This window comes from Erythrolamprus reginae, chromosome 3, assembly GCF_031021105.1.
Source record: "Erythrolamprus reginae isolate rEryReg1 chromosome 3, rEryReg1.hap1, whole genome shotgun sequence".
Lineage (NCBI taxonomy): Eukaryota > Metazoa > Chordata > Lepidosauria > Squamata > Dipsadidae > Erythrolamprus > Erythrolamprus reginae.
The window spans coordinates 43,355,955-43,379,856 of NC_091952.1; the positions used below are offsets into that span (position 1 = coordinate 43,355,955).

The 23,902-nt window shown below is 40.7% G+C and overlaps 2 protein-coding genes across 3 annotated transcripts; one reads left to right on the forward strand and one right to left on the reverse strand.

The window, feature by feature from the left end:
* Nucleotides 1–276: 276 nt before the first annotated feature.
* Nucleotides 277–4,826, reverse strand: HPDL (4-hydroxyphenylpyruvate dioxygenase like). Of its 2 annotated transcripts, none has more exons than XM_070748849.1 (2): nucleotides 4,683–4,826; nucleotides 277–2,690 (listed from the first exon to the last, which is right to left on the reverse strand). In XM_070748849.1, the coding sequence occupies exon 2, from the start codon at nucleotides 2,637–2,639 to the stop codon at nucleotides 1,407–1,409; it is 1,233 nt and encodes a 410-aa protein (XP_070604950.1). In that variant the 5' UTR covers nucleotides 2,640–2,690; nucleotides 4,683–4,826; the 3' UTR covers nucleotides 277–1,406. The 2 variants fall into 2 exon arrangements, with proteins under 2 accessions (XP_070604950.1, XP_070604949.1); XM_070748848.1 differs by having other exon boundaries at nucleotides 4,556–4,720.
* Nucleotides 4,827–9,517: 4,691 nt separating this feature from the next.
* LOC139165636 (selenoprotein Pb-like) lies at nucleotides 9,518–19,682 on the forward strand. The gene is made up of 5 exons (XM_070748850.1): nucleotides 9,518–9,619; nucleotides 12,684–12,924; nucleotides 13,993–14,211; nucleotides 16,492–16,630; nucleotides 17,883–19,682. The coding sequence occupies exons 2-5, from the start codon at nucleotides 12,704–12,706 to the stop codon at nucleotides 18,096–18,098; spliced, it is 795 nt and encodes a 264-aa protein (XP_070604951.1). The 5' UTR covers nucleotides 9,518–9,619; nucleotides 12,684–12,703; the 3' UTR covers nucleotides 18,099–19,682.
* The last annotated feature ends 4,220 nt before the right edge of the window (nucleotides 19,683–23,902 follow it).

Genomic DNA, 23,902 nt, shown 5'->3' on the forward strand with positions numbered 1-23,902 from the left:
GCTATCCAAGGCAATATATTCAAAAACATCCAACAAATAGAACTACTGTATATTTGGAGAAGAAATAGGTATGGTAGACATTTGTAGGCAGCAAAACATACTAGAGAGAGCAGTTATCACTTCATCACCACCACTTTCAGTAGCATTCAGTAAGTGGATGTTACCAATACTTTGTTAATAGGAGTAACCACTAAGTTAATTAAACTATGGATACTTTCTAATAACATTTGAAGAAATGAACTTAGTAAATCTTTCTAAAGAACTATTGAGCCAATGTTGGAAATATATTAAGATTTATTAGCAATACATTTTGAGAATCACAACATTTATTCACACTTCTTCATATTAGATAAAGATTAAGTCAGTTTTTTTTCATTTTTTAGGAGTGTAAATAGCACAATAGCTACATTCCATCTGTATCTAAATGCTTGGATCTATGATAAAGATTCCCTTGGTTCCATGTTCTGATAGTTAAAAAGATGTTCTGATTCATGTGAGAATGGCTAACAGATAACTCTTGCCTTCTATTTGTCCATTAACACCAAATTTGGGGGATACAAATTTGGTAAGAACAGAGAGAACTGATTTTTTCCCCAGTAGTTTGTATCTTCAGAGCTTGGTTGTTTTCATTGGGACTTTTTCTTACCTAAGTTAGTAACTTTCTTGACTAAGAGTTACTGTAATTAAGCAACAGGAATCTTACACCTTTTCAGATTTGAATTCCATGGTTCCAAAGACTCAGGAGGGTTCTGTAGATAGCAGTCACTTTATTCTAATATAGACAGCATTTCTCTCTTCCTAGGGAAAATATAACAGCCATTCCCTTAGGCCAAAGGTAGGCAAAGTTGGCTCTTCTACTATGACATGTGGACTTCAACTCCCAGAATTCCTGAGCTAGCATGATTGGGTCAGGAATTCTGGGAGTTGAGGTCCACAAGCCATAGAAGAGCCAACTTTGCCTACCCCTGCCTTAAGGCCTTTGTACTTCGTTAAAGAAAGATCAATTACCAATTCAGTACTTAAACCAGCAAGGCAAAAACCTATGTGCTTTCAAGTGCAATATTATTGTCACAACGTTGCTACAGTAAAGTTTCAGTTCCCATCAAATATGCATGGGTCCTAATTAGATGGTCTCCAGGTCACTTGGACACACTTTAATCCAAACCAGCGTTGACCATGCAAAATACAAGTTTATTTATTTATTTATTTATTTATTATTTGGATTTGTATGCCGCCCCTCTCCGAAGGGGCCAAATCAGTCCATATGCTTTATTCTAATATGGGCATTAATCCTATGGTAGCAAATCTGAGGCAGCACTATATTATTTAGCTATAATTTATCAAATTTATTTGCTGCCCATCTCACAACTCAATGCATCTCTGAGCAGAAGATAAAGGACATTCCATCAGGCTTCGTTCCCGAGTAGAATGGGCCTTCGCTGCTGATCCATGTAATCCTGTACAGATTTCCAAAGAGCCCGGACATTTCCCTCACCAAAACCTGCAGCCCCGTGGCGCTCAATGAGTTCCAGGAAGAAGGTCTCTTCTGTAAAAAGAGGTCTGGTGAAGATCTGCATCAGGTATCGCTCCTCAAGCAGGCTAGGGCTATTGTCCTGCCCTTTGCCACCTATTGTTGCATCCAAAAGGATGCCGTAGTCTTTCAGGAGCTGAAGATCTTGCCCAACTTGCTGCATCTCTTCCTCTTTGCTTTTCTCATCGTAATAGGATACGGGCGGTTTGAAAAAACTCACTCCTGACTTCGCCATGGCTGCCGCAGTCCTTACAACGTCTGTGGTATAAAGGGCCACATGCTGGATACCAGCTCCTTCGTGTTGCTGTAAGAAAGTGTCCACCTGGCCCATCTTTTGGCTTGGCAGTGACTCCGCCAGAACAAATTTACAGTCGGGCACAAAGGGTGACCGTCGATCGTCATCGTACCGCATGGCGGTAAGACGAAGGCCCATGTTTTCCCCTTGAATTCGAAAGCCTTCCACCGCATCATCTTGATGGTGAATAAAGAAGCGCTGGAAACCAAAACAGGTTTTGTACCAGCCCAGCACGGCTTGTGAGCTGCCTTGCAGACAGGCATAGGTGATGTGGTCAAAATGTACTGTTTCTTTCTCCTGGAATTTCTTGGGGGAAACTTCACAGAAACCGGGCAGGAACGGGCCACCATAGTGGGATCGGTCAAGAAAAGTATGGCTGACGTTGCCCACAATGGACATCACTACACAATAAGTAACGAAGCCATTTTCATCGGCTTCCATGGTGGGAGGAATAAGGATGTTGCAGCCTTTCTCTTGTAGATTTCGGGAGAGTCCAGGGACATCCTCTACCTCAAAGCAAATATTGGAAGCAGTGCTGACTCCGTACTGCAGGTTCACATCATACAAGATCCTTTTGTGCTTAGAGCAGTCTGAAGGCAAATCTGAAGATGGACAGTTTTTCTCACTCAGCTCCCGCTCTTCATTGACAACAAAAATGGCGTCTCCTCTTCGGAAAGCCTGCTGCCTCTTCCTTTCTGCTTCTCGTATAGCAAACAGCTCAAAGCCAAATCTTTGCACAAGGTGATTGGCCAGCTGTTGGCCCTGAAGAACGTGGAATCCAATGTAACACAACCGCTTCAGAACACCAGACATTATGAAATTTGTGGCTGGTTATTTCCAACAGATCCTTTTTGGCTATTAAATCTACAAAACAAAAAGAAAAAATCTGGATCAATATCTTACTCCCACCCTCAAAACGTCGCTACAGAGCACTGCAGACCAAGACAACTAAACCCAAGAACAGTTTTTTCCCGAACGCCATCACTCTGCTAAACAAATAATTCCCTCAACACTGTCAAACTATTTACTAAGTCTGTACTTCTATTACTACTAGTTTTTTCTCATCATTCCTATCATCCATTTCCTCCCACTTATGACTGTATGACACTAACTTGTTGCTTGTATCCTTAAGATTTTTATTAATATTGTTAATGTTACTTGACATTGGTTTACTTTCTTTAGTTATCATTCCTTTGACTGTTTGAGGAAAACAAGTAAGAAATATATACAAACCGACCCTTTAAAAAGAAGAGACACTCATTAAGTGTTGTACCTTATGATTCTTGACAAATGTATCTTTTTCTTTTATGGATACTGAGAGCATATGCAACAAGACAAATTACTTGTGTGTCCAATCACACTTGGCCAATAAAGAATTCTATTCAACTCCCACAATTGTAAGAGTTGAAGCCCACAAGTCTTAAAGTTGCAAAGTTTGAGGACCCCAAGTTTTTTTACTAGGTTAAATAATAGCTAACATTTAATAAGTTAAGAACAAAATTCAATATCTGGGAATTACGTATTCAAAATCTTGGCATTTCCAATATAATGACATATGTGGCAAACTTGGACCTCTGACTAAAATGAATATGCTATACACAACCACAAAATAGTCACTGAGCTAAAATTATGCTCAGTTTAGTTTACCCAGCTGAATGGAGCAGTTTGTGTTGGGGTTGAAATATCCATGGATAACATAGTACAGTATTGTCTATGGAGAGGGGCGGCATACAAATCTAAATAATAATAATAATAATAATAATAATAATAATAATAATAATAATAATTGCTTTCAACAGGTTGCCAAAGAAAATAAAGAATTAAATAAAGAATTCTATTCCATTCTATTCTATTTTATTCTCTGCAGGAACTGATGGGATGATGGGACAAGGTGAGGGGATATCTGGTCAGTAGAATTCGAGACCAAGCTATAAAGAATAAATTAGAATCACTTTATAATATGTAATTAGATATATTGCTCTCAAGTTAAAATGGTATATACAAAATATGCCCCCATTTTGGTGGAGGAGTATGAATGTTGTCTGGTTGTGGGCACTTAAACACTGAGCACATTGTTATATGTTGTGTTCTGTGTGGATATTTTATATTATAAAAATACTTTATTAAAAATATTCTATTCTATTCTATTCTATTCTATTCTATGAGTTTTCTGGACCAGCATGTTGCCTTTCAGGTTGCTTAGAACAGTGTTTCCCAACCTTGGCAACGTGAAGATATTTGGACTTCAACTCCCAGAATTCAACTAGCCAGCCTTCGCTGGCTGGGGAATTCTGGGAGTTGAAGTCCAAATATCTTCAAGTTGCCAAGGTTGAGAAACACTGGCTTAGAAGACAGACCGGTAGAAGAGGTGAAAGATAACATGAAAACACGTTGCCTTTTAAAATACCTCCTGCCCTTAAAAATAAAAACACGTTTTCTCAAGTTGCAAAAAAAGAGAGAGGGGTCTCCCCTTTCGCCCCCCCCCCACCGCAATAAATCTAAGAGTCCTGTTTTATTCAAACCATTCCACCTCCAACTCCTCATTCTAAGTCGTGGGGGGGAAACAAGAATTGCTTTTAAAAAAAAAAAAAAAAACACCTCATGCTTTTTTTTTAATTTCCTCTTTCCGTGCCGCTTCCCCATCAGGCGCCCTTGAACGCGTGCTCATTCCCTCTGCTGCCCGCCCGGCAGAGACTCCCTGTATCCACTCCCTCCCTCGCCTCTCTCACCTGCTTCCAATGCCTGATTTGTCCAGCCATTATAATTCTCTCTCCTTCCAGCCAGCCGGGAATTGAAAGTATAACGGCCGCGGTGGGGGGCGAACGCGGCAAAACAGTCAACTTTTCCACCACTTACCCGACCTGTAGCAACCCCGCAGCACGGACGGAAGCGGAAGATCTTCGAGGATGAGATTGCGCCTCGAGGCAGTTACACCACGTTTTAGAGGAATTCGGTACTCTGGGGTTACTTCGAGCCTTGCCCTCTAAGCCTTCCTCCCCTAATCCGCCGCTTCTTTTCAGATTTCAATTAGAAAACAAAGCGTGAGGCGCTGTGTGAGGCAAGGCAGGCAGCTACTCTCTCTTGGAGGAGGCTGGCTTGTTTTATTTTTATTTTATTTAATAATTTAATAATAATAATATAATAATAATAGTATTATAATAATAATAACTACTACTACTTATTAGATTTGTATGCCGCCCCTCTCCAAAGACTCGGGGCGGCTCACACCAATAAGGGCAATACAATACAAGATTCGCCCACGTTTCTTCAACACTCAGTGGCTTGCATTGGCTGCGGATCAGTTTCCGGTCACAATTCAAAGTGTTGGTCATGACTTTTAAAGCCCTGCATGGCATTGGACCAGAGTACCTCTGGAACTGCCTGCTACCACACGAATCCCAGCGACCGATAAGGTCCCACAGAGTTGGCCTTCTCCGGGTCCTGTTGACTAAACAATGTCGTTTGGCGGGCCCCAGGAGAAGAGCCTTCTCTGTGGCGGCCCTGGCCCTCTGGAACCAACTCCCCGCCCTGGAGATTAGAACTGCCCCCACTCTCCCTATCTTTCGTAAACTACTCAAGACTCACTTTTACTGCCAGGCATGGGGGAGTTGAGACACCTTTCCCCCAGGCTTTTTTATACATTGTTTTATGTTTGGTATGAATGTGCTGTTTGGTTATATGTTTTTTAATATTAGATTTGTTCCACTGCTATATTGTTTTTATTACTGTTGTGAGCCGCCCCAGTCTTCAGAAAGGGGCGGCATACAAATCAAATAAATAAATAAATACATACATACAGTATTTTTTAATTTTTATTTATTTAATTTATTTTATTTCATTCTTTTGTCAAGCGTATATAAGGTTATAATAATAAATATGTACACGCGAGATGATTTTGAGTACAGGGGAACCAGGAGTGGATTGCTACCACCGCTGCTACTGGTGCACTACGCACACAGCTTTGGTAATTTTGGGTGTGGGTGCGTCCTAGCGTTTTTTTGCTTATGTGCATGTGCAGGAAGCAAACATGTGGGGGGACGCATGTGTGTGAGATTTTGGTGATTTTTTTTTTGCTTCCGCACATGCCTGGAAGCAAAATATTTCACACACGCATGCGTCCCCTTGCAAAATTTTGCTTCATGAGCATGCGCAAAGGCAAAAAAACATGCTGGGACGCGCATGCAAGATAACCAAAGCTGTGTATGCAGCGGTCGCTACCTGTTTACCATCCTTTACCGTACCAGTAGCAACCTGCTACAGATTCATTCATTCATTCATTTGATTTTTATGCCGCCCTTTTCCTTAGACTCAGGGCGGCTTACAACATGTTAGCAATAGCACTTTTTAACAGAGCCAGGCTACTGCCCCCACAATTAATTAATTAATTAATTAATTTATTCATTTGTCCAATACACAAATACATAGGAAGAAAAATAGACATGTAGTAATATATATAAGGGTAAAGTGAACTTAGAGGAGAGGATATATGAAAGAAATAAAATATATATTATAAGTGAGAGAAAGGAAAGACAATTGGACAGGGGACGAAAGGCACACCAGTACACTTATGTACGCCCCTTATCTGGGTCCTCATTTTACCCACCTCGGAAGGATGGAAGGCTGAGTCAACCTTGAGCCGGTGATGAGATTTCCTGTGCTGACATCTACAGTCAGCTTCAGTGGCCTGCAGTACTGCACTCTACCTGCTGCGCCACTGATGGGAACATTAGGACAGGGATTTATTTATGTATGTATTTATTGGACTTTTATGCTGCCCGTCCCGTGGACTCGGGGCGGCACATTAGGTTTGCATGTTAGTGCGCTTATGCACGCCTCTTATAGATCTCTTAGGAATGGGGTGAGGTCAAACAGTAGGCAGGTTAAAAGTTTTAAGGTTAAAGGTTTTGGAGGTTTGGGGAAGAAACCAGAATATACTTACTGGTAAACTTGGTAGAACAAGGCAGAAACAGGAAAAAATAAAAATCAGATATCTGGTTGTATTTTTGAAATGCATAGATGAAGGAAAGGTCAGAAATGTTCTTTGTGGCCTCACATCCTAGTCCTAAAGCATCTTAAAGTATAGGTATCACTTATTTTCGGTGATAAGAAAAATCACTTAATGTGTTTTGGGACATTAGCACTATTATTTTACAAATAAATCTATGAGTCTGTTGTTCTCTTAAGAACAGATGTCCCTGCTTTCTTGCATAAATCTCTGGATTATGAGACTTGGTGGTAACATAATGCTGACCCCCTAATCTCCTTTAAGCGTTTATTTTTAAAGGCACTTTTGGATCTGCTGTTGCTTAATACATTTCACTCATTATTACTTTTGACTGTTGTTCTGCCGGCGTGTCTCCACCGCCCGTAATTACAGGGTAATTAGTCCAGGAAGACACACACTACACGATAAAAGGAAAACCCAAAAGTTTTCATAAACAGAAAAACAGAAACAGCTCCCTTTTTAAATGTCAAAGGGATTTTCTGGTACACACAAGGCACAGGTTAAATGCAGTCCAATTGCTCACCCAATAACTGGGAAATTGAGTCCAATTCTAAAGTCCTGAGAGTCCACACACACAATCCTGAACAGCAAAAACTACGATCTTGACGAAACAATGAATCAGATAAACTGCCATGAGGCTAAAACACCAGGCTGTACTTTTATCTGTAGCACTAATTACAGCAGCCCCACCCAACCACAGGTGGCCTCATTTTCTTTTGTAATAATCCTTCAGTTGTTGTCTCCTATTCATCACTCTACGCATGCGTGGATGTTTCATTATTTCTCATTCAGAATCCAGGGATGATACAGATGACTGATCTCCTCCTGGGCTGTCTGCCAAACTCCCCTCTTCCCTGTCACTCACGCTTCCTTGGTCAGAGGAGACTTCGTCGGCAGATTCTACTGGGAGCAAAACAGGCATGTGGATGTCTTCCCCACATCCACCTCCACATTCCTTGGGGCAGGAGCTGGGCCAGAGCTAACCACAACAACTCTTGATTTTTTTGACTCTTTTTACAGCAAACACTTTCTAGATAATAGGATGCTGGCGATGGGTATTTCGTCTGCAGATGAGAGACCCTAGTGTGCACTGAACTGAGCGAGCCCACTTGGGGAAAAGTGATTATAGTTGTTCCCAAATTTGAATTTTCAACAACCAGAGTCAATGGGGAAGCTATCAGGAGTTGCAAATGGCAACTACACAGGATTTGCCTAATGATCACAAACTGGGACTGCCAGAACTGTCATCATAAATTGACATGGTTCAGTGATATTGCTCCTTAATCTGTGTCATTTAGTGATGGATTTCCCAATCCCAAATACTAGTGGTGGGGATTTTATTTATTCAAAAGCTTCAACTGACTGAAGTCAGAATGGGTTACAGAAGTTAGTATCCAGTAGCCCCAATAAGATGACCCTAAAACACACACTTCTTCAATGGCTCTATTCACATGATAATATTCCTCTATAAATTATTTCAATGATATTAAAATCATTTAGAATGACATACTTTGGGATTTAAGCAAGTACTGTATATTAAAGATCTATACATAGAGCAGGCAAATGGTGTTGTGCATTTAATAGCCAAGTTTGTTGTGGAGCATGCCAACAACAAGCAATATTCACTTTATTTGATTTATACATTATGGTTCTTTAGTTGAATAGTACCCGAAAAATAAAATAACTAACTTTTAAGGCCAGTTCAGCATGATTCTCTGCACCAATCTTTGGACTGGAATCACACACTGCACTAAACCATAAAGTATTGATTATTGACTATAGTGCTGGGTTCACATAGTTTGCTCTACCAAAACAAAACAAATCTTTTGAGTCCCTGTCTTATTGTCCTATTGTCCAATTTACCTGTACTGTACTTACTTTGCTTTTTTATGTTTATACCAATACCTGCTATCTTGTACAAGTTTTGATAGAGAGAGAGAGAGAGAGAAAAAGAAAGAAAGAAAGAAAAAGAAAGAAAGAAAGAAAAGAAAAAAGAATTTCAGAGACTCTAGCTTTAATAGATTTTAATGATTTCATCACGTTTCCTTGTCTTAGCTTTTAGGAGACTAACATTTGTCTCATTATCTCCGTCTCTCTCCTCCTTTCTCTTCATCCCTGTTAAATATTTTTCCATGGTGTCTCTTAAGGGTTTGTTATCAGTTCTTCATATCTCCTCCTCTGTGCTGTGTGCTATTGTTCGGTGCAAAAAAACCCTACTCCCTGCGGCAAAACCCCCCACGTTCCCCGGGGTCACACGCCTCCCCTGGCATCGCTCCAGGGGGCCCCACCCCACTATTTGAGAAGCACTGCATTAGGCAAACTGCCTTTTCTAAAACTTTTATAACAGGTGCCTCCTTTGCTTCATAGGGACACTGGTTAACATGCCTTAACATTTTTCTTCATATATTGGAAAATATTAGGAAGTAGTTGCTGCCCTCCTTCAAGGCTATATTTTCTCACATACACTGCCTGGTGCTGCACAGTGTTTCTTTCACTTTTGTATGTGATGAGCCTGATAGGAAAGAAACAAGTACAGCTGGGAGGCAGGCAGTGTTAAGTACAAAGCCTAATCCTATGACTATCTCCAGGGACACGCCTGTAGTTGGCTCTTCCCCAGCTATTTCCTTTATCCCAGCCCCTTCTGGGTGGAGAGATCTGGGATGAAAATTAACCTACACCAGGGGTCAGTGCAAAGTTGGGAGATTAGACCCATCAGAGCAAACATCAGAAGAGCTCCAGGTTTCTCAGTGGACAGAACTGGACAACGGCAAGATTCATCAGGGAAAAGGTAGTGTATGACCTTCTTTGGAATTCTATATATGGAATTTAATTTCTGCAGATGATTAAGGATTTTCTATTGGTGTAGGTAGGAGGATGTAAATGAAGAAGTAAAAAAGCACAACTATGTCCTAGTCAACATCTTGACTTACTTCTGAAGAGCGCAACTGCATAAGTGCACTAGAGTGCCTTCCGACCCCTGTCCTATTGTCTCTACTATATCCCATGTATCTTCTCTTCTATCCCTTTATCTTTCTCCTATTCTCTCATTGATTTATTTTATCCTATACAGTGTTCCCACGATTTTTGTGCATTCAAACTTCGCGAAAAGTCTATACCACGGTTTTTCAAAAATATTAATTAAAAAATACTTCGCATTTTTTCCCCTATACTGCGGTTTTTCCCGCCCAATAACGTCATATGTCATCACCAAACTTTCATCCACCTTTAATAAATATTTTTTTAAAATAAACTTTAATAAATAAACATGGTGTTTAATAATCTAAATGGTTGCTAAGGAAATGGGAAATTGTAATTTAGTGGTTTAAAGTGTTAAGGGAAGGCTTGTGATACTGTTCATAGCCAAAAATAGTGTATTTACTTCCGCATCTCTACTTCGTGGAAATTCGACTTTCGCGGGCGGTCTCGGAACGCATCCCCCGCGAAAATCGAGGGAACACTGTACTCTCTCTTCTATTCCTTCTCTAATTTCATTTCCTGGAAGGTGTCCTCTACTACCTTCATTGTGTATTATTCTGTATTGGACAAAATTAAATAAAAATAAACTTTGATTCCCCTTCACTTTCTGTTAGACCATTTACAGAGATTCTCAATCATCCAAATTATGGTTGTCCCAAAGATACTTTTCGAAAGGAAACTGGGCTTTCTTAGTGTTTTTGGCTTCGTGGATGAGAAGCAAAACGTTTTCAATGGGGGGGGGGAAACTCCCTAAGAAAGTCCAATTGCTTTTTGTAAAGCACCTTTGGGATTTCCATCAAGTGCCCTCAATGGTTAAGAGTGTAACAGGTTTTGAATCCTGCAGCAGGAAGGGTTTTTCCTACATATTTTCTGAGCATGGCATCCTGCCCTTCTGTTTTCTTGAGCGCAGGAAGAGAGAAAAGACCATGTTTGAATGGATGAGGAATGTTAGGCCAATGGTGGGTATTGCAGACAGGTTATATAGTGTCAGGTAAGTGGGAAAAGAAAAACACTGTAAATGGTTACTGGGTATGTCAACATTGCTATTTGTAATAGAGCTGCAGATAATGCTCTAGACATTATGTCTGGCTGATAGTAGAAGGCTATTGGCAAAGAAAATTGTTTAAGTTGTCCAAAGTAAGAGGATTAACTGGTTCAGCTAAAGAACGTTATCTTCCTACATTGCCTCTTTTCTAGGTACAGAACATCTAAATAAATATTGGGTTTCTTATTTGCACTCTTTGGTGGTACTTCCATTATTTGTGATATATCCTAATTTATTATTTATTTCACGAAATCAGGACTTCTATTAAGCTAAACATGTGGGACCCAAGTCTGTTGCTTAGAGCCCTAGAGTTATTCCCTGAAATTCTGAACAGCCATTTCACTCAATGGAAATGTAACTTATAAATTTAACTGACAAACGCAGGAGCTCGGCTATTGATTGAAAGGATACAAGTGAAAATAATAAAAAATTGGGAAGTGCAGCACTGCTTTTTGGCAGGCCAAAATTTTGCTTTTCAGCATGTTAATGGAAACAAATGAAAAAAGTTTCAGAGGTAAAATATAAGAGGAAGTAAAATGCATACTTGAAAAATAGGGAATACACTACTGTATATGGATTTGAATGAAAAGAGAGGTAAATATCATGTATGAAATATTCTTAAACTTGAATGTAATGATATGTAAAAAATAGGCATGTAAGTAATAGGTAAATATAAAGCCCTTCGTGGCATCGGACCAGAATATCTCTGGGACTGCCTTCTGCCACACTAATCTCAGCAACCCGTTAGGTCCCACAGAGTTGGCCTTCTCTGGGTCCCGTTGACTAAACAATGTCATCTGGCGGGACCCAGGGGAAGAGCCTTCTCTGTGGTGACCCTGACCCTCTGGAACCAGCTCCCTCCAGAGATCAGAATTGCCCCCACACTCCTTGCCTTTCGTAAGCTCCTTAAAACCCACCTCTGTCGTCATGGGGTGATGGGGGAACTGAACTATTCCTTCCCCCCAGGCCTATACAATTTATGCATGGTATGTTTGTGTGTATGTTTGCTTTTAAATAAGGGTTTTTAATTATTTTGACATTAGATTTGTTATATGCTGTTCATTATTGTTGTTAGCCGCCCTGAGTCTACGGAGAGGGGCGGCATACAAATCTAATAAATAAATAATAAATAAATAAAATAAATGAGCACAGTTATGCATAAAGTATGGAAACATGTTAAATGAAAAAACACAATAAAAATTTTACTTTAAAAAAGCTCCAGAGAAGGCTTTTGTTGATCTTATCAGATACATCCAACCACCATTTTCTTTTACCCTCAACCCATGTAATTTTCCTCCATGTTTTTTCAAACCTCTTTTTTTGTATGGCCGTGTGAGTTCATTTCTCTCCTTTGTATGCCATTCTTTTAGCACTCCTCTCCCTGTCTCTTTCCCTTTCTCCATTAGGCGTAGTAGGTGTAATAGATATCGTGGTATAAATTAGATACAACTACATTTCATTTTCTTTTGTTTTATCTCATGTCTTTGATTTCTTTTGCATATTATTTCTTCTTCCTTTTCTGCCCAAAAGGGAACATCATGCTGAGTTGATACAGATGTACTAGGGATTTGCAAAACATTCAGTGTTTCAATGGTTTAATGCAGAGAGCAGCTAACTTGAGATAACTCTGAAGTGATAAAAGCTATAGATGAGATAGAAGGCCTGTGGGAATCTTTCTCTCAAACATCCAGGCTGCAACCTTCAATAGATTACTGAAGACTCAATGCCACTGCATCATGGGACAACATTGCTTATTTTCTGTGATGCAAAGTAGGCTATGGAAAGTGATTTTTCTGGGAAATATCCTTAAGTCTGCTTTCTTCTCTTGTAGGCTAAAGGGAAGTAGTCGGGATGGGCTACTTGCCCCCGAACACAAAAGCCTTGCTGCTGAGCCTCGTGATTGCTGCTACAGTAGCCGAAGGGGTTGTGGTTGAGAACCAAACCAGAATATGCCAACCAGCGCCACCCTGGAAGATAAATCGCATAGAACCAATGGCTGGAATGGAGGGCCAGGTGACAGTGGTGGTCCTTTTGAAGGCCAGCTGACAGTTCTGTCTCAAGCAAGCAGCCAGGTGACTGCTTGCCCATAGAGAGCAGATTGTTTGCTTCAAGAGCTATAAAGTGCCTAAATCAGCGGTTCCCAATCTTTTTTGGGCCATGCTCCACCTAAGCATCTCTAAAATCCTGAGGCCTTCGTCCCCCCATGACATATAATTCAAAAAGTGAACTACTCACGCAGAGGAAGCCTAAAAGGCCATTAACTAAGTTTAAACAAGGTTCCAATTGCCCCCATTAAAAATGAAATTGCCCCCATGCAGGACGTGGGCCCCATGTTGGGAACCAGGGGCCTAAATAGAAACCACATGTTGGGCAATGAGATTTCTGCAGAAAATACTGAAATGAACTCAGCATTCATTAAACTATTGAAAAGACCGGTTCTCCATCAATTCCTGTTTAGCGAGATATGAAATGAACCCATGGCTATAATATGCGATATACAAAGAAAAATGGCTATAGTCCTTTGGGAGTTGGGCAGCATACAAATTTAATTAATAATAATAAATAAATAAATATAGTTAAATTAATGCATTTCAGTACTGCATAATGTGCATTTGGATATCTCTAAAATCTTTCAGTTGTAATAACAGGCCATTTAATGAGACATAAAATAAAGTGGTGTCTCTTGCTCTACAGATTTTTATCCCAAATTATAAAAACATCTCCTGATTTTTTTCCTCCTAATAGCAATAGCATTTAGACTTATGTACCGCTTCACAGTGCTTTACAGCCCTCTCTAAGCGGTTTATAGAATAAGCATGTGGCCACCAACAATCTGGGTCATCATTTTACCCACCTCGGAAGGATGGAAGGCTGAGTCAACCTTGAGCCTGGGGAGATTTGATCTGCCAAACTGCTGGCAGCCGGTGATCAGCAGAAGTAGCTGCAGTACTGCATTCCATCCACTGCACCACCGCAGCTAATGCCTCAAGTGGTCTTGGATTTCAATGCTCATTATTCCTAACTAAACGATGAGAATTGCTGTCCAATACATCTGAATTTCCATTATCAGTGATGGGGGATGGGTGTGTGACTAGGCATGTCCTTTCCTAAATGTTATTTATTGCTCTTTTGACAAACAGCCTTGGCAGCTTGCGAGAGAAATTGTCTGGCGATGGCGTAGCCGTAGCCAATGTCAGTTTCATGATTGTGAATGAAAAGGCCCCTTCCTCCAGGGCGATGTATTGGGAGCTCAAACGACATGCTCCCAAAGGCATTCCAGTTTACCAGCAACAAATCTTGGAACCTGATGTCTGGCAAATTCTACAGGGAAATAAGGATGACTTTCTGATATATGACAGGTTGGTGGTACTTGACACAGGGAAGAATCCACTCAAGTGGATTTGCAGGCCCAACGTGATTATAACACCCTTGGATTCTGTCAAGCCCAGGAGATTCGGGCAGTTCAAATGAATGTAAACATTCTTTGCAAACTTAAGTGCTTTACAAGAATCTGACCAACTAGCAGTCAAGGCAAATGTGCGTAAGATAAAAAGGCATTCAAAAGGTGGGCTGGACTTAGATTTCTTGCAGGTATGTAGATTCAAGACCTGTGATGCGTTTGGCCCAGTGGTGGGTAGCTCCCAGTTTGGCCCAGTTCTGCCAACCAGTAGCAGCAGGAGGCTCTGTCCACTCACACGCACGAGTGTACAAACCGGTAGCCAATGTTCCCTCTAATTTTTTTTCGGTGTGGGCGGAAAAGTATAGTGTTGGGCCTGGGGACTTGGGACTTGGGACTGGGCGGCATAGATAGATAGATAGATAGATGGATGGATGGATGGATGGATGGATGATAGATAGATAGATAGATAGATAGATAGATAGATAGATAGATGATAGATAGATAGATAGATAGATAGATAGATGGAAGATAGATAGATAGATAGATAGATAGATAGATAGATAGATAGATAGATGATAGCTAGCTAGATAGATGGATGATAGATAGATAGATAGATAGATAGATAGATAGATAGATAGATGATAGATAGATAGATAGATAGATAGATAGATAGATGGAAGATAGATAGATAGATAGATAGATAAAAAGAAAAAAATCCCTCATTTTTATTAAAAGAAATTAATAATTAAAAAAAACAAAATCCATTACTATTAAAACTAAAACAACCAGCAAAACCAAAAACATAACTATTAATAAAAACAGGTGAGGGCTGGTTTTTTTTTTTTTCTGTTTTGGGGTATGCGCGCACGCGCGCAGCTTAGAGGATACAGTGCCGGTAGCAACGGGATTTAGAATTCACTACTGGTTTGGCCCTTCCCTTAGGCTCAGCTTGGTCATCCCATACAAATTCTACAGTGGGGGCTAAAAGGAACTGCCTAGGCCAGTGGTTCTCAACCTGGGGGTCGGGACCCCTTTGGGGGGTCGAATGACCATTTCACAGGGGTCGCCTAAGACCATGGGAAAAGACAAATTTTTCATGGTGTTAGGAACTAAAGCTTCTATTCTGGCGCCTTGGAACATATTTTTACAATCCGACCAATCAGGCATTTACAGTGGGGGTGTCCCTCTGACCTTCCTGCCAATCAGCTTAAAGCTCTGTTGGGAGAATTGGCGCTAGATATATGGTTGGGGGTCACCACAACATGAGGAACAGTATTAGGTTTATTGGATTTATATGCCGCCCCTCTCCGCAAACTCATGGCATTAAGGGGTCATGGCATTAGAAAGGTTGAGAACCACTGGCCTAGGCTAAAACTTAAGAGCAAAACAACTATGTATAGAGCCATGATGGCAAACTATGGCACGTGTGCCACAGGTGAAACGCGGAACCATATGGGTGGGCATGGGAGACTTTTCCATGTTTCAGCTCCAGCACGCATGCGCACAATGGCCAGCTGATTTTCAGCCTTGGGAAAGGCTGTTTCGTCCTCCAGACAGTTCAAGGAAGCTTCCCTGAAGCCCCGGAGGCAAAAAAAAATCCCCCAACGGACAAACCGGAAGTTCAGAAAAACGCACTTCCGGTTTTCCCATTTGGGCATTTTTTTTCACCTACCAGAAGTGGTGAGTTCCTATCGGTGTAGTCCAGAGTGCTACACCAGTTGGAACCTACTGATGCAATTTTCAGCGGGGGGGGGGGGGGGCGGCGTCTACTGAGAAGGAGCTTCTCAGCTGTGCTTCAGACAAAGACATTAAGATGAGGGCGGTCCAGAGGGCTTTTTCCAATGTGGAGACGCCAGGAAAAAAACACCAAAAATTGCATCAGTATGTTCCTACCAGTGCGGCACCCTGGACCACCATGGTCGGAACCCATCACTGCCTACCAGGCTTCAGAAAGGCCTGTGCGGGCGGTACACATGTGTGAAAGACTGAAGGAAGCGGTGTGGGCATGTACACGCATACTAGCATACCCGCACGTTTTGACATGCAAACCAAAAAAGGTTCTCCATCCCTGGTATGTATATATAGTAGAGAGAAGAAGACAAGAGGCGTGTTCCTTGACCTTTTCATTGATAAAAATGTCAGCTCGGTCAAATTATATTCTGCTCATGGATGGATGGAGCCTCAAGTGTTCTGAAATGGGACTCTTGTCCTTTTCTTCCATGGCCTCTGGGCTCTGCAGGTGCCGGAAGCTCACTTTCCACATCCAGCTGCCATATAGTTTTCTGCACTTACCATATGTTGAGGCAGCTGTGCGCTACACATCCCACAAAGACTATTGTGGCAATTGTTCCTGGTATTATCTGAACAGCAGCCAAGAGGTAAGAGTTGAAGTCTTCTCTCCTTCTGCCGCTCTCCCGTTTAAGCAGGACATTTCTTATTTGCTCAGCTTATTTTTTTTGATACTTAAGAATTCTTCAAGTTTTCCATTTTATGCAATGGAAAAATACAGCAAAAGGGAAGGCGTGTTTCATGTTTTTCTTTGCAGTATATGAGAACATTTTCAAGTGAAGTAATTATTCCTCTCTACAGTACTTTGGTACGACCACACTTGGAATACTGTGTTCAGTTCTGGGGGCCCCAATTTAAAAAGGACATTGATAAACTAGAGCAAGTTCAAAGGCGAGTTACAAGGATGGTGAATGGTCTGGAAACCATGTCCTATGAGGAATGGTTAAAGGATCTAGGGATGTTTAGTCTCCAAAGGAGAAGACTGAGAGGAGACTTGATAACTGTCTACAAATATCTGAAGGGCTGTCACAGAGCAGAGGGATCAGCATTGTTCTCATTAGCACATGGAAGGACTAGAAACAATAGAATAAAACTGCAAGGGAGTAGATTTAGATTAGGTATCAGAAAAAACTTTCTAACAGTAAGGGTGATAAACCAGTGGAACAGTTGCCACAGGAGGTGGTGGGCTCGCCTTCACTGGAGGTCTTCAAACAGAGACTTGACAGTCATCTTTCTGGGATGGTTTAATATATCCTGCATTGAGCAAGGGGTTGGACCCGATGCTCCTTGAGGTCCCTTCCAACTCTATGATTCTATGATACTATGAATTGTATCTTTAACTATAATAGGAGGGACTGAGCTGAAGGATCTGAAAGAATAACTTTAGCATCAGGGACACACAAAGCAATTTGCGATAGACAAGGAGAGTGGGGGCAGTTCTGATCTCTGGGGGAGTTGATTCCAGAGGAACGGGGCCGCCACAGGGAAGGCTCTTCCCCTGGGGCCCACCAGACAACATTGTTTAGTCGACGGGACCTGGAGAAGGCCAACTTTGTGGGACCTTATCGGCCGCTGGGATTCGTGCGGCACAAGACAGTTCCGGAGGTATTCTGGTCTGATGCCATGTAGGGCTTTATAGATCATTACCAACACTTTGAATTGCGACCGGAAACTCCAATGCAAGCCATGGAGTGTTGGAGGGACGTGCACGAATCTAGGTAACCCCACGATAGCTCTCTCTCTCTCTACAGTATGTCATTTTCTTTCACCCTTAAACTGTGCCATCTGGTTTCACCTTGAGTCCATCTCATAATATATCAGAGCCTTATTGCTATTTCACAGGTGAATAACACAGCAAGTACTCCTGGGATGACAACTGAGGCTCCCGGAGACAAAGTGGATGTTTTGAAAAGCCATCCTGAAAAGGAAAATCAAGAAGCGCCTAACTTCAAACACCAAGTCCAGAGCCATTCCCATCATGGGGGAATTAACATAGCCCAACCATCCCTCCATTCTCACAACCATTCCATTAACCACCACAAAAGGGAATCTCACTAAATGGCTACAGTATGGAAATACTCTCAACTGTTAGGAACCTCAAAACCTTACATTAGAAAATCATTAAGCAAAAAAAAAATCTAAAGGTGTAAATTTACGCATCTCAGGAAGGAATGGTTCCATGTTTGCTCACAGTAAGAGTATACCAAATTATTTCCAGAGGGACAAATATCATATTAATCTATAATTAATATTTGCCTTGTGTAACTGATAATTAACTTGAACGCAAGTGGTTTAATGGAAGGGCCAAGCCCATAAGTTGAACAGTTAGATGTTTCAGACATTGTCTCTTAGAAACTATTTTGTGGAAGTGCAGATTGGTATTTCTCACTGCCACACCAGTAGGGGGTTCCTACTGACGCCATTGCACCGGTAGCGAAAATTGAGCTGCACGCACAGTTCCGTGTGTCTGGCATGCGCGCGGAAGCAAAGAAATTGCCGAAATCTTGCTCACATGTGTCTCCTCGTGAGAGTTTGCTTCCTGTGCATGCGCAGAAGCAAAATCTCGCTCGGATGCGTGCATGCACACTGGAACTGCGCAGCAACTGTGTGATCTCCTTTAGGGGCACCTCTAGTGAGGTGAGGGGCGATCTCCTTCTCGTATTACAGGGCTTGACCGGCTTGGATGGGGGGAGGGGGTCGCTCCTGGGGCTCGCTGGCTGGGGCTTACCAGAGACCAGGGGCAAGCCATCCCACACGCCATGGGGGCGTGGCACGGGGTAGGGGGCAGGTGTAATTTTGCCACTCCCCTACGCCCACGCAAGGAGCTTTCGCCTGAGAGTTGCTCAGATGAGGTTGGTGACAGTTGACTCCGCCCCTATTTTATTTATGACCCCTGCAGGTCATGTGGTTTAATTGGTTAATTAGTTAATAGATATCTGATTTAATAAAGTTCCTAGATAGCACTGGCTGCAGTTGGAAGCCCATGTGATGTTACCCAATTTGGTAATGAAATCTGTAAGAAAAGTTCAAAGCAGAGAGAACATCAAGGACACCACAGTCCAACTCTGAGCTACAAATATTCTTCCTCTTCTATTGATGATCTAATGTCTACATCTGTATGCACTTAGTCTTCTGCTGCTGGGAAATCAGTTTTGATCCCCCACCTTTACATTTCCTACTTTTCTGCACTCAATGAAGTATGCAGTGTAACCTAAATATTGCAGTCACTGCAGCCTGAAACTGTTCAGGAAAGTAGCTAAAATGGAAAGATGGGTCGAGGATCAAAATTAGGGTTTGTGGAAGGGTGACAGACTAAGTGAGGGCAATGGAAATAAAATTGGCAAATTAATATCCATGGACCTAGATGGCTGATTTGAGGATTGTGATTTAGGTGGTGTTCCTTGATTCTTGCCAGAATCAAGAGAATAAAACGTAATTAACTGAGTTTACAGAAATATGATTTGCTTCTATGTAGTCAGAAGGTTTGGAGTGAAGCTCATATAAGTGACAGAACATATGTGAGATGAACTGATGAAGAAAGTTTATTAACATACTGGCAAAAGTGATGAAAATGAATACATCATGTATTGAGTAAAAATAATACTGCATTCTGGTGGAAATAAACTATCTGTGCATTTGAAATTTTCATTTTGTCCATCTTTATGGATCAGAAGCATTATAAATTAAAGAAAAGTCTTTTATTTAAAACATGAGCACAAATAAATATGACAAAATCAACTTTTGCTTCGGGTACCAAATTTAAACATTATTCCATGTCATGAGTTCCTGTCAAAATCTTCTGATAGTCTTCCACGTTAGATCTTTCCCACTTTATGTCTTGTTTGCCTTTCCAACAAATTGCACAAAAGACCCTTACTTATCTGACTGTGGTTAACATGATCAGAAAATATTTGTAAAAGCTTAACCTTTAACTGACTTCTTCTGAGCAGTTCACTCAGAAGAAATTGCTGTTTCATTTTTAAAAAAACACCTATATCTGACCTAAGAATAAGCTGACATAAATGTTTCCCCCCTCTGGTTTATTTTCACAAAACCCTATGGGTTTGGCTAGACTGATTGACTGCCTCAAGATTTATTTATTTTATTTATTTGTTTGTTTTGGTGGTATACAAAGATATAATAATATTTATATACATGATACTAGTAAAAGAGAAACATTAGGAGGGGACGGAAGGCACTCTGGTGCACTTATGCACGCCCCTTACTGATCTCTTAGAAATTGGGAGAGATCAACAGTGGATAGGCTAAAGGTAAAGTTTTGGGGGTTAGGTGATGATGCTACAGAGTCTGGTAGTGAGTTCCATGCATCAACTACTCGGTTACTAAAGTCGTATTAGTTGGTTTGTGGTCAAAGCATCCAAAATCCCAGCTGAAAATGTGATGATTGAAGTTTAAAATTGGACAAGAGATGCAATATTTTTTTTAAAAATACCCAACTGGAGCTTCAATAGTCTCAGTCAGATGTTGCTCTGTGATAATGTTAAGTTAGTAACACAGTTGTTATGTGATAGTGGTTTCCCCATTATGAAAGTTATCAGTGCCCTATAAACTTTCAGAGCAGGTAGTCCTCCACTTACCGGAGTTTGTTTAGTGACTGTTGAAAGTTTCACCCAAAAAGTAACTTATGACCATTTTTCACACTTACGACCTTTGCTGCATCCCCATGATCGTGTGATTAAAATTCAGATGCTTGGCAATTGATTCATATTTATGACTGGCGCTGTGGTTCCCAAGGTCATACGATCCACCTTTTGCAACCTTCTGACAAGCAAAGTCAATGGGGAAGCCAGGTTCAATTAACAATTGGGTTACTAACTTAACAACTGCAGTGATTTAACAAACGTGGCAAGAAAAGTGGTAAAAATGGGGCAAAACTCACTTAACAAATTTATCTCTTAGCAAAATAAATTTTGGTGCTCAATTGTGGTCACAAGTCGAGGACTATCTATACTGCTCAATGGGCCTGTTTAAAGTAATACAATAAGTAACATCTAGCTAGACTTCTTTATTGGAATCTTGTTAGTCTGGCTAGAAGGAAATAACATCCCAATGGAAGAAGAGAGAAGATTTCAACAGGCAGCTTCTCAGGGAGTTTGCTTTGAGTTCAGTTAAGGAATAATACTCTACCATTTCCTTGAGAAATAGGTAGCTCTCAACTTACACCGAGTTATTTAGCTTAGCTTATCACGAGTCTCCCCAGGAATATACACTGCTCAGAAAAATAAAGGAAACACTCAAAGAACACATCCTAGATCTGAATGAATGAAATATTCTCATTGAACACTTTATTCTATACAAAAATAAATGTGCTGACAACATGTGAAATTGATTCAACATGTGAAATTGATTGAATCAGTGTTGCTTCCTAAGTGGACAATTTGATTTCACAGAAGTTTGATTTACTTGGAGATTTTTTGTGAGCCGTACACATGATCCAGTATCGAAGTTAAAATGGCCAGGACATTTCCTCCATGGTCACATAACCACATTTTGGGCATTCATCATTTGCACCTTCCTACCACCATATAATTTCAATTTTATGATATTTTTGCGGAAAACCAGGATTACTTCCGGTTTTTTGGTAAAACCGGGCCGTAGCAAACCATAGGTTTGTTAACAACCACTGCAAAACTGATCACAAAAACTTTATAACTGTCACAACTTGAAACCATAATGGGCAGGAGCTGTTATGGTTATAAATCAAGGACTACTTGTTCTCAGTCACCTATGTCAACTCTTTTAGATTTGTTGGTAGATCTCAGGCAAGCTTAACTGGGGGGGGGGGGGGGGAGGACCAGCAGAGCATCTGCAATAGATAGATAATTACTGATTTGATTATACTCTGCTCAAAAAAATAAAGGGAACACTTAAACAACACAATATAACTCCAAGTAAATCAAACTTCTGTGAAATCAAACTGTCCACTTAGGAAGCAACACGGATGGACAGTCAATTTCACATGCTGTTGTGCACATTCAACTTTGTACAGAATAAAGTATTCAATGAGAATATTTCATTCATTCAGATCTAGGATGTGTTCTTTGAGTGTTCTCTTTATTTTTTTTGAGCGGTATATATACTTTGTAAATATATCCCTTTGAGAGTGAGATGTACCATCATTTGGCATTTCTCAAATGTAGTGCCAGCTGGTAAAGGAGTTAAAAAAGGATTCATTTTGTTGCCAGTATTTTTTAATTACTACATTAAAAGTCTACATGTATGTAGAGAACACTTATCACATATTAACTATGTGAAAACATACTTAAAACATGCATTTTGCAAGGCCTTCAAAAAGTGTCACTGGACTTTCAAAGGACACGTAATCGAACACTTCCCTTGTTTACATACCTGAGAGTTGTGCTGCATTATTCAGGAAAGTCACAGCATACTCACATATCTCCGGTTGCTTTGAGTGCTCTGGGGAGCTCAGGAGCAGTCCACTCTCTCTTTTGCTCTAGAATAACCCAAATATTCCAGCTACTTTGAAGCCAAGACTTTTTCACAGCATTTCTATATAGTGCATTTAAATGCAGGGTCTCAACTATGAGGAACCCCTGAGAATGTTCAAGATAGCTTCTGAAGAAAATTATTTCAAGTAGGGCTCCTAACACTGCTGTACATTCAGAGGCAGAGTTTATGACATAGACAGAGTCTATGCAGGCTTAGAAATTGGCTTAGAAATTGGCTAAAGGCCACGAATGTCATTAAGAGCGCAATTGGGGCATAACAAATTCAATTTTAAACCAGCTTTTTATCTGGTTTAAATTATAAATACCAAATTAGGGGAGCGGGGGAGTCTTCTACCACTTCAGTTGCGTATCTTACTATCCGCAATGTCAGAGGGGAAAGCACCTATTCTAAGAGTTTGTCCTTACGGAGATGGGAGACCTGAATCACAGGTTAGCATTGTACAGTACTGCAATTTTTGCAGAGAATCCCATCCACAGAGAATCTAGACAATCCCTGATGCTAATATCTGCTCTAAGCATATTCCCAGGTCAAACAGAAGAATTCTACATGCAACTCCTTCTGCCAGATAAAGATCCCGAGCTAAACAGTTGCAAAGTTTACATTTGTAGTCTGAAGAATTCACACATTCTTCACACCAAAGTGTGGCTTGCTGGCCATGTGACCAGGCGGGAGTGGCTTGACGATCATGTAACCAGGGGTGGCTTAAAGGTCATGTGACTGGCTTAAAGGTGGCCAACTTGACATCACTCACATCAAGGGTTTGGGTTAGGGTGCCTGGCCGCTCCTCACCTCAAAGAGATACAATTTCCCTTACTATTACTGAGCATCCAAAATATACTATTCACTTCTATGTATATATGCCATATATGTACATACATATTACATACAGGCACACAAAAATATACATTATCAACTATATAAAGTGTATGTACACACAGGCACGCACAGCTCTTCTAAAATTATACACATTCAACCTCATTTATTGTCATAGGAAAAACATACCCAGAACCCAGAATAGAAAAAAAGAAAAAAAAAATCAGAATTTTTCCAATGGTTCTGTATACCTGACCAAATACTATCTCTTTGGCACTAGCAAATTAATAATACAACGGTTTTCATGTGGAAGTTCTAATCCATTGCATCAAAAGACAATGTTGGCAACAGGTTCCTGCTGAGAACACAACACAAAAAATTATTAATGTACAGTGCTGAGCTTAAAGGACCTGACTTGGATATATAGCAGATTCCTGAGATGGATCCAGATAGGAATTCCAGAGTAATTCAGTTTGTATCTACTTTTATTTGATTTAAACATGAATAAGTGAAATTCCAAAGATCACAAACTGTCTAAACATGACAAATGTTTGGAT